At 35.1% G+C, this 11,061-nt stretch overlaps 2 protein-coding genes across 3 annotated transcripts; one reads left to right on the top strand and one right to left on the bottom strand.

Annotated features, from left to right (window-relative positions):
- Nucleotides 1-418: 418 nt before the first annotated feature.
- On the top strand, nt 419-2,648 carry LOC112706137 (tRNA (carboxymethyluridine(34)-5-O)-methyltransferase). Its single transcript, XM_025757275.3, has 2 exons — nt 419-1,666; nt 2,224-2,648. Exons 1-2 carry the CDS (start codon nt 672-674, stop codon nt 2,309-2,311), a joined length of 1,083 nt encoding a protein of 360 aa, XP_025613060.1. The 5' UTR covers nt 419-671; the 3' UTR covers nt 2,312-2,648.
- Nucleotides 2,649-3,364: 716 nt separating this feature from the next.
- LOC112706136 (uncharacterized) lies at nt 3,365-7,559 on the bottom strand. Of its 2 annotated transcripts, none has more exons than XM_025757274.3 (7): nt 7,183-7,559; nt 5,505-6,814; nt 5,265-5,320; nt 4,930-5,163; nt 4,528-4,819; nt 4,042-4,238; nt 3,365-3,742 (listed from the first exon to the last, which is right to left on the bottom strand). In XM_025757274.3, the coding sequence occupies exons 2-7, from the start codon at nt 6,762-6,764 to the stop codon at nt 3,589-3,591; spliced, it is 2,193 nt and encodes a 730-aa protein (XP_025613059.1). In that variant the 5' UTR covers nt 6,765-6,814; nt 7,183-7,559; the 3' UTR covers nt 3,365-3,588. The 2 variants fall into 2 exon arrangements, with proteins under 2 accessions (XP_025613059.1, XP_025613058.1); XM_025757273.3 differs by having other exon boundaries at nt 5,505-6,843; nt 7,183-7,506.
- Nucleotides 7,560-11,061: the final 3,502 nt, after the last annotated feature.

Below are 11,061 nucleotides of genomic sequence, written 5' to 3'. Positions count from 1 at the left end.
GAAGGAGCTTATTATTACTATATTTGCAGTTAAGAAGTCATGTATGTGTGTTGTTCTATGAAAAAAATGTTTATAAACGAGAAAAATTATGTATAGAGAAATAGAGAAACTTTTATAGTAGAATATAAATTGTGGATCTCTATTATGGTTTTTATACATTTGCTCCTTCAACGCAAATCGTGGAATCCCATCCACGGTTTACATGCATTCCTAATTCGTAGTATTTCTCCATGGATTACATAGAATTAGCAAAAGTTGTATTTTCATCTCAAAACAATAAAAGTTGTATTTTGATAATATTAAAACTCAAATATTTTATTTTGGTGAGTTGCCCAAAAATTTATTTGTTTTCGTGATAAAAGATTAAAAAGTTATTTGTCAATTATTTTTGGATGAGGCCTTGCTTTTATAAGTTAAAATTGGAATTTGAACGATTTAACTGCGCCAATACAAACGGATATGTAAAGCCCAATTGAATTAGGCAATGGAGAGTTTGAGATGAGAGAGGGAGAGAGAGTATTGGAGAAACAAAGCAATAGGGTTCGTTAAGACTGAAGAGAAGAAGGGGCACACCGGTGGCAGCGGCGGAGGAGGAGCAGAAGTGAGAGTGAACCGGGACCCCGAGCACCGCCGCTGGTGCTTCAACAAATTCAATTCCAAAACACTGTTGCATGTTGATTCTTCATCGTGCTCTAAAATCAACTAAGTTCATTCATTTTCTCTGCTGCTACTCCCGATTTATCTGTCCAATGACAGATACCAATTTCAAACCATTGTGTACCCTTACTCCCAATGTTGAACCCTCCACCATAGATTCCTCCAACCACACAGCTTCACCTACACGTGTTCAATCCACTCCCGAGATCGAAAAGAAGTATGTCCACCGTGTGTATGATGCAATCGCTCCTCATTTCAGTTCAACGCGATTCGCTAAATGGCCAAAGGTTGCTGCTTTTCTATCATCTTTGCCTTCTGGATCCCTTGTTCTTGATGCTGGATGCGGCAATGGCAAATACCTTGGTTTGAATCCTGATTGTTTTTTTATAGGCTGTGATATAAGTTCTTCATTGATTAAGATCTGTTCTGATAGAGGACATGAAGTTCTGGTTGCAGATGCTGTGAATCTTCCTTATAGAACCGGTTTCGGTGATGCTGCGATTTCCATTGCTGTGTTGCATCATTTAAGCACTGAACATAGGAGGATAAGAGCAATAGAGGAGTTGGTTAGAGTAGTTAAGAAGGGTGGTTATGTTCTGATTACAGTTTGGGCCAAAGAACAAGAGCATAGATCATTGATTAGCAAATGGACACCGCTTTCGGAGAAATATGTTGAAGAAGAGTGGATAGGACCGGGTAGTCCTCGTGCTCGGCCGGCTGCTTCGCCATTGCCTTTAACAAGTATTCCAGAAAATGAGGAGAGCAGCTCGGGTCAGGACAAGAAAGATTGTGATGATGGGTTGAAATTATTGAGAGATTTGAAGGTAGAGGACAATGTAGAGAATCAGCAGGAGTATTTTGTTCCTTGGCATTTGCCTTATCATCGCGCCGAAATTAGTGGTGCTTCTGCTCAGGCTCTTGCTAGTGGTCTTGCAACTAGAGATGACAAAAAGGGTGCTGTGGTATATAATAGATATTATCATGTTTTCAGTGAAGGCGAGCTTGAAAGGTCATCTCTTTTTTCATCTCCTATTACAATTTTTATACACCAATACAGAGCATATCTTAATCAAGTTGCTTCTTGGTTAATCATGGCTTTGTAAACCATTGAATCAAGTCTTCAGATGTAATGGTTTTTGTGCACCTTGTTATTGTTAATTGTTATGTTTTTTCATAATTCATATCTGAATATGGAGTGCATAAACAAAATAGGAAGAGTTGGAGACATTAGATTGAACATCCTAGTTTTGAAGTTACAAATCTTGCTTGAGTGATAGCCAGATGAGTTGCTATGCATGAGGATAAACCAGGGTTGTATTTTACAATTTTAAAGCAAATGGTATACAAAAGTAATGAAGAAAATAACTATGAGATAAGTTAACACTATCATTTTGTCATTCATTGCCTCATGCATCTTCGCGGTACTAAAAAGTTACCTGCTGGTTCGGAAAGTCCATCACAAATTTACAATGAGCCTTCTATTTTTATTATTACTGCCTTGACATTATGTTTCAAATGCTTAGCATGATGGATAATTCTAACTTTTTTTTCCTTATCTTTTTGCAGCTTGACTACTGGAATAAACAATGTTAGAGTAGTTGATAAGTTTTTTGACAAGTCCAACTGGTGTATTATTCTTGAGAAGATTTCATGACTAGTAAAGAAACCTAGCTGATATGTAAACAAAACTTGGTTGCTGCCAACCTCAGACATATCCTGCGCATGATCGAGATCAGGCTGCATTCTCCAAGCAACCCCTTGCCCTTGTTTTTAATGTTCTTTCTCTTTGATTTCCCTATGCCCAATTTTGATTGTGACAATAGGGCATGAAGGCAACCACTATTTTGTGCATGTTGGGTTGTCGGTATTATTGCTGGTACCTTGTATGTGCTAAAAGTGCTGAACATCTTTTAGCACAATAGAGCAGTTACAATGATTTTATTTACCCAGCAATTTATTTGATGATTGGAGATTGTCATGGGTTGAACTTATTCCATCATTTCAACAGTATTCATGCTTTCTTTGTCGCGACCCCAGGTGATTATAGCATCAGCAGCTACCTGAGACTCAGAGAGGGTCTTTGGTTCAGTGATGGAACAGTGTCCTTTTTATTGTTCAGTGGCCACTGTCTAACTTTGGAAGATGATGTGAGTAATTTAATACATGAAAATTTGTCTAATGCTGGATTTGGTATAGCAGGAGCTGAATTTTCTGTAAGGATCCTATAAGTTATTTACTCATGCTTTTGTGGTCAAGGAACTTAAACTCCCAGTTTCTTGTAGAGCTAGCCGCCTTTGCAATTCAATTAGCATTTAGACATCGATAAAGCTGTCTTCAAAATTTCAAACATTTAAGATAAATGAGTTAGTTATATTTTCACACTTTTGTGCTTTTATGACAATGTTTAGTAGTTAAATCCTTATGGTAAAGGTAAACGAGTATTGATTCATTGGTTATTGTCCGCTTCAAAAACAGAAAAAACAAACATTTCTACATCGGAGGATGTAATGATTAGATAAATTAATAGAGGAATAAAAGTTTGTATAGGATACACAAATTCAGAAATAGAATCCCATTGTGCATTTTGCAACAACGAGAATGCATGCTTTATTTGTCTTTTCCACAGGATGAAGCTCTTCCTATATGGTTATTTTATTTGATAGGGCATCACGAGGCATCTAACAACGAAAAAGAAAAGAGCAAGCAATAGTAGAAAATACTCAAATAATGTTCTTAGACCAGGAAATAATAATACTGACTTTCCTCAAAGCCCACCTTTTCCACTTTGCGTATGTATTAAACAAATGCCGCGGAAAAAGTTTACAATATGAAGTTGATTACTATAGGGATAATATGGGTAACAGAATAGAAAATCAGTGTGGATTCATGTAATCATATTGCTATCTACAAAGTCAACCTTGATAGGACCAGCTAGGCGTTCAAACCCCATTCATAAGGTTGATATGTGACCTTAAACTCAGAAGTGGCAAGCATGTCCAATAATACCTCTGAATTAGATGGATCTAGGTAGTTTGACACATGCTTCAGTACCTCCACCTCGCTCTTGCCAAAATCTATACTGTACCTGAGAATGAGAGAACAAGGATAAACATTAGATCTCAAAAAAATGAAAGAAAAACTTCAGCACTACTCATTATCATGTAATTTCATTTACTAAACACCTAAGGTAATAGTTTCTGAATGTCTGTGTCTGTTCCATAATATCTATCTCTAATTTTGTTACATTATTAAATCAGTGTTGTAACCTGTATATATTTACCCAATGTACCAAAAAGTGACCGCCGAGAAAGTACTAGTTGAAGTGATACTTCCAACCAGTCCTAAACTTCAAAATCAAAGCATGTTAGAACAAAATGAACTTACCATTTAAGGATCTTATTGGCAGATGCATCCTTAGCAGCCAAATCAATCAGAATGCCTCCGCTTCTCAAGAAATTGCGTGCTGCATCCGTTAATTCCTCGTCGATTTTTCCAGGTGAATAGCACCTAAGTGCAGGCCCTGATCGGCTACCACACACCAAAGCAAAATGAATGAGAGGTTCAGGGTAAGGGAGTGCCACCTGAAAAAACAGGAGAAAAGAGTGAGTCTTAAAGTCAGTTTTCTCTTCAATTAGTATCTCAGTGAAAGCATGTGTAGTGTTTCATTGTCATGTTTATAGGAAATGCAATCAAAACTAAAAACTTAAGCTAAAATTAAAACTAAATGTATATAATAGGCTGATAGTTACATTGTAATAAACTATACACTGAACATAATGTTTTCAAAACACTCACGGACAATTTATAACGACAAAAAATATTTGAATCACTTGCAGTATCAGATTCAGATAAAATATATTAATAGCTGACCTTTAAGCGTCTATCTTTTGAACCAAATGGCTTCTTAAGGTTATAAGGAGGTCGCTGGTTTCCCCTCAATATACCATTTTGAATAGCTGAAAGAGAGTAGGAGGATCCACCAATAACATATTTGAACTCTCCAAATAATTTCCTTCTTTCCATTGCTCCAGAGGCATGACCTAATACCAATATTGCATGGATTGCCATCATATTGTAAAGATTGATAAAGAAAGCAAGCTTCTCTTCCCTAGACATATCCCAAATTTCCACTCTTTGAAGCTCTTCAACAGTTCTCAAATACCTAAAGGGGGGATCAGTGAAAAATTCTGTGAATTACCAATGAAAAATACTTGCATATTTCTGGAACACATTTAATGCATGCTATGGCAGATGGCGAAAAAAAAAAAATACCTTGCAAACTCCCCACTTGCATGCAAACTTGTGTAATCAACACGACGTCCATCTTCAAAAACATAGGCTTCAAACATTGCATAAGACAGAAACCTCAGCCTTGATGCAATTTCTGCTATAGGTTTCGGCTTCACAGTAGCTATACCCTTCGGAATGTTGTAGCATTGTGAAGCCACAATTGGATCATCATCCAAGAACCGATACAAATGATTACCATCTTCAAATATATTCTCACTAGAGTAAAACAGTAAGGCACCATAGAATTGTCAACTCTCTGATAAAACATAATTGAAACAACAGAAATTGAAAGCGTCAAATAGAATGCTTGGACTTACTCAAGAACATGATAAAAGAAGAGTTTGCTAGCAAGCTTTCGTCCAAACTCAACAGCCTACACCACCAGACAACAATCACAAAGATAGTAACGACAATATGATGCTAGAATTGTACCAAGATAAGCAATTGAAATATTTAGCAGATTTGTCTGATCATATGATTAACAAATATAAAGTGATCAAAGCATATGAGGATTTCTGCATAGGTTTTAGTTGTATATAGGGTAATTAAATCCATACCTCTGGCCTTTCCAGATACTGATCTTCAGACAAGAAATCTACAGCTTCTGACCCAAGAAAACAGTTAGTGAACCTGCGCATTTTGTGAAATCTGTCCTTCACAGGAATAGACTCTTTCATTTTGCGGACAATTACTGCAAATTCATCAATTGCCCCACTACTGGAATCATCATCCTCACCAGAAAGAGGCGGCTGTGGTGCTTCGAACAATGGTGCTTCACCGATGAGAAAGTCGATCTTCTCATCGAGGTTGCCGGACTCTTTTAAGGTCTTTAGCTCACTCAAGCCACCTATAAGTATCTCATTGAAATAAACCTTTGGAACAGATGTAGATCCAGAAAACTTCTCCAGCTCTTTCTCTCTGCTGGGATAAACATCTAGGTTGATTTCAACAAATCTAAGCCTTTTCGCACGCAAGAAGAGCCTTATCTCTTTGGATTCTTGGCAGCCAAGTTTGGAGTACAGTATAATCCTTCCTTTCATGTCGATGGGGATATTTGGATTTTCATTCACCGAATCCCCCTGCTCGGTTTTGTTTTCTCCATCAACATCAGATGACTTCTTAATATAATTCAACGGATTCCATGCAGATTTCTGCCCTCCCTTTTCAGCAACAGTTGATTCACCCTCTTTTGAGGGATCTGAGATATCCTTACCTTCATCATCAAAATTACCCAAATCTCCTTCGCCGCGTCTTCCAGATAGGCGGCGGAGCATGGTGGACACTGCCACTGCACTTTTCTCCTTAACAAAGTTTTTCAGAGCCACCGCCTTCTCCACCATTCGCGGCGACTCTTGATCTCCATCCTGCTTACGAGTAGAAGTGATCCGGAGACCTTCCAGCCCAGGAACCTCTGTTCCATCAAATACAGGCTCCATATTGTGGTCCTCACCCAGAACTTCATCCACCTTTTCATTCATATGTGCTGATTCCATGTCTCTTCTGTCATCCTTCTCTTTATCCAGATTTGGCTCTAGTCTTTCAGGCTCACAATCTCCATTGGAACCCTCTTTATCACCAGAGTACTCTTGTCCATTAGTATTGACTCTAATTTCAGCTTCAGATCCCTTGGAATTACTCCCTTGCACTTCTTGAATAGAACTAGTTTCAGATTGCAAATCCTTGCTCTCATCAACATTAACCAACTCAGATTTCACACCTTCAACCTCATTCATCTTATCCTGATCTTCAGTATTGTTAACCTTTTCGATCGATTCAACACTCTCTTCATTCTTATCCACTAAATCTTGATGTTCCATGGTTAAAAATTTAAAATGAACCTAAGATTTCCTCGTCAACAATGCAAAAACTGAAAGTTTACCCAATAAAACATAAGCCCTGCGATATTACCAGTTACCAGTCCATATTACTATATATACAAAAAAGATTTAAAATACTAATCATCCGATTGTTCTAATTTTAGATGGCAGCAGAGAAATATAGTAAGATTAAGACTAAGAACTAGAGCAACAGTGAAGTATTCCAATTCCAATAGCAGAACACATCGAATAATCAGGACTGCGAGAATACAAACAAAACAAAACAAAAAATGGCTAACAAATAAAAATTATGGCGTTCCAGGAGAGCAAAATATACATCGAAACAATTACAAACAAAAAAGAAACGAATGAATAGAAAGTAAGTCAAGAAGAAGAAGAAGGAGCAGGAATAGCTTACTGTTAGAGATCCAATCCAATGAGAAGAGTTGAAAAGAAGAAGAAGAAGATGAGAAGAGACTTAATTTTGATGCGTTATGAAAATGAAATTAAGACAGATTTTTTTATTGACTGATTCGTCGTGCAGTCCACATTATTTATTTATTTATTTGTTTTACTAATTTGATTATTTAGTTTATGGGGGGTTTTGGGTTTTGGTTTGCGTTGAAAGGGTAACATTGCGTTTGTTGAAAATTCGTTTTGATTATTTCATGTCGTTTGGGAAAAGGCAAGAAGCGGGAAGTCCGTGGGAGCAGCCCCCAGGCCCTCATCCCTCTCTGCTAATAATTTTCTCCCTCGTTCTCGTTTCAAAAATAAATGCAATTTGGACACACCATTCAATCAATTATTCACAGGGGCGAAGCTACATACATAGAAAGGGGCAATCGCCCCCCCTAATTTTAATTTTTTACATGTAAATTATATGTAAATTTCAGTTTAGCCTCCCCTTAAAATTTTATTTTAGTCTTTTTTTAGTGTGTAAATATTTTTGGCCCCCTCTAATATTTCTTCTAGCTCCGCCCCTGATTATTCAATTGAATTATATAACAATTTAACCATGCTACTAAATGAAGACAAAATCAACGCAAACCACGCTCAACAATAATTATACTGCCATAGTTTTCTAGTTTTTATAGAAAGTGAGTGCAAAAATACTTGTAAGATTACACATGATGATGGATCTTAAAGCTAGGTATATATGGAGATTGGGAAATGGAGATGAGGATAGGCCAAGAATTTTTCTGTGGAATGAAACGAGTATATTTAAAATTAATTATATGTGGATTATATTTCTTATTATGTGGGATTCTTGTTCTAAAAATAATATGTATAATAATTAAATTCAAAATAAACTACTTTTTATTTATTTATAATAGTTTATGATACTAATAAATTTACCCATACATGAATAAAATTAGTTTTGTATTCATGAAAATAAATAATCTATTATTTTTATCTATAAAAGTTAAAAATACTAATAAATAAAATTAACGTTTATGTATTTTTATCATATGAAAAGTATTTTTTATAGTATAACATTAATTTTGTTCATCCATGCATAAATTTATTAGTATTCTAAATTTTAATGATTTTAGAAGTGATAACTTACTTTTATCTTAAATAATTTAATGGTAATCTCTCCTATTTTTGTTGAATTATTAGATACTTTAAATAAAACTACTGTTGTCCTAACAACAATTATTTTAAAGTCCTTACTCTTTAAGACCACGTTTATTTGATATCTGTGTCTTGGCAAGACATAGACACGATAGAATGTATTTATTGTTTGAATTTTGAGACACAAAAATAAAAAAGACACACTTACACACAAATACATACAAGATACATGTATTTTATGTCTTAGTAAAATGCTGAAACACAGATTTTGGGCATGGACACAAATCTGTATCACTATTTTCAGACAATTTTATCCTCGTTCATCTTTTGAAATTCCAAATGTCTCCCCTGTTTGTTTCAAACCCTAACTAGTGGAAATTTTTTGTGTAATTGTTCTACATCATCGAAGTTGTACCACCGTCGTACATCATCTATATTTCCCATCGACTCTCCTCTCTGATTACCGCGTGCTATGCTCCGGTCGCGGTGAGCTTGTGTTGCTACTCTGCCACCTTTGCCTCTCCATCCCGCAGCCGCATTAGCCTCAAACCCTAGGTGTACTTTTGCTGCGCGTTGAGCCTTTCATCCTCCGCTGCTGCAACATCTGCTCTATTGGTGTGCTTTGCCTTGTTGTCTCTGATATTTTTTCTTTTGTGAAGTTTCTTGTTTTAATTTTGATTATTGATTAGATGGGTTATTGTTGATTAATTGCTATTCTAGTATTTGCGTATGTGGACAATCGAGTTGTATGTAAACCTGGGTAGTTGGCTATTGTTCATTATTCATTTTATTTTCATCTGAAATCTTCAATAGGCAGTAAATAATCTTGGTGGTGGTTGTTTTAATGTATTTTGAAGGTTAATAAGTTATTTTTCCTAATCGAAGAGGAAAAAGAATGAAAAAAGCCATGTGTCTAATTGAAATAAACAAGTTATTATAAATTATACTTGATAAATTGTTCTCCCCATCAAACATTTTCCGGCCAACTATACAGCAAAATCTTCAAAAAGAAAAGAGTTGTAGAAAGAGTTTTTGCTGCTGCGATAAATAAAATTTTGTTATTGATCTGATCTTGTTATTAGTGCTGATTGTTGATAAAAACTAGTGATAAAATGTTGTTTTAATTGCTGATTAATATGTTAATCAAATTGCTTATCAAATTATTAATAGGTGAGCTTTTTAATTATTATCTTTTGATGAATGCTAGAGGACAATTTATTTGTATTGTGTTTATAAAATTGCTTATCAAACTGCTTATCAAGTTGTTGACCAAATGATTTGTATTATGTGTTCGTAGAAATTGAATAAGTTGGATGATAATTGTTTGTAGAAATTGACATGTTAATTTACAAGTCTGGATGTTGTTTCATTATGATAGTAGTTAGAATCAATTTTGTCTTAAAAAGTTATAGTTTCAAAGCATTATTTAATTTCCTTTATTTTAATTAATAAAAAATTATATATTAAAACTCTTAATTATTTTCCAGCTGACATTTTTATTGATATGTATTTAATTAGATTTCAATCGTATCTTTTCTATTTTGTTCATGGCATCTAAGCCAGTTGGTTGGTCACTTAGGTGTGAAATCTATTAGTATGCTTTGAACTTGATTATGTGAGCATATGCTTATGTAATGAGTGTTTTTTCTATTTTTAGTTTAATTGAGTGTTTTTCCTATCCGTACAAAATATTAGAGTTCTTCATTTATGTATTTACTTGTTATTGTTTCTTAGGACGTAATGATGGATCGTTCTGAACAAATTAAGGTATGTGTTTGATATTACTGGATTATGAGAATGCAATTTGACACGTTAATGCTGCTTTTCTAGTCACTTTATATATGTATATTAGGAATAGAAGGCGGGGTCATTCTTCGATTGGTCAAAGAATGAACACACTGCCACTAAGGCGAGATGCATTAGATAATATCATTGGGGAGGCTGGAGATAGAAATTGCATATGGGAGTTAAGAATGAGTTTAAATGCATTTGCAACTTTATGTGAATTGCTACAAGTTCAAGGTGGATTAGATGAAGATGGTCACGTTGGCATAAACGAGCAAGTAGCTACTTTCTTAATCATATTAGCTCACGATACCAAAAATCGCAGCGTACAAGTTAGGTTCTATAGGTCTGGTGAAACTATTAGTATGTCTTTTTATAAGGTATTGTGTTCAATTTTGCGTGTCCAAAGTATCTTATTTGCAAAGGCAGACCCTGTACCGAAAGATTGTGTAGATCCCAGATGGAAATAATTCAAGGTAGGTCGTGTATGTAGCTCTAATTTTTATTGGTCAAGTTTACTCTGCGTGTAATAACTGTTTTTTTTTTTTTTTTACATTTGACAAGGTTGTCTAGGAGCATTAGATGGAACTTACATAGATGTCACAATCCCGAAGAGTGATAAATCTAGATATCGGACAAGAAAATCTAGAATATCCATCAATGTCTTAGGAGTTTGCAATTGAAACATGAATTTCGTCTATGTCCTTAGCGGTTGGGAAGGATCGGCATCTGATTCAAGGGTACTTAGGCTGCGTTTGTTTTGTGTATATATTAAGACATAAACACTTGAGACATAGACATAAAATATTTGTGTTTATGTATGCCGTTTGGATATGATAGACATGATATTAGTATAATATCTAATATTATGTTTGGTTTACATAGAACAAGACACTACATAATTAAAATGACCATTTTACCCGCTTAAATTAAAAAT

This window comes from Arachis hypogaea, chromosome 8 (assembly GCF_003086295.3).
Source record: "Arachis hypogaea cultivar Tifrunner chromosome 8, arahy.Tifrunner.gnm2.J5K5, whole genome shotgun sequence".
NCBI lineage: Eukaryota > Viridiplantae > Streptophyta > Magnoliopsida > Fabales > Fabaceae > Arachis > Arachis hypogaea.
The sequence above is the reverse complement of the archived record's forward strand: the minus strand, read 5'-3'. Positions and strand labels throughout refer to the sequence as shown.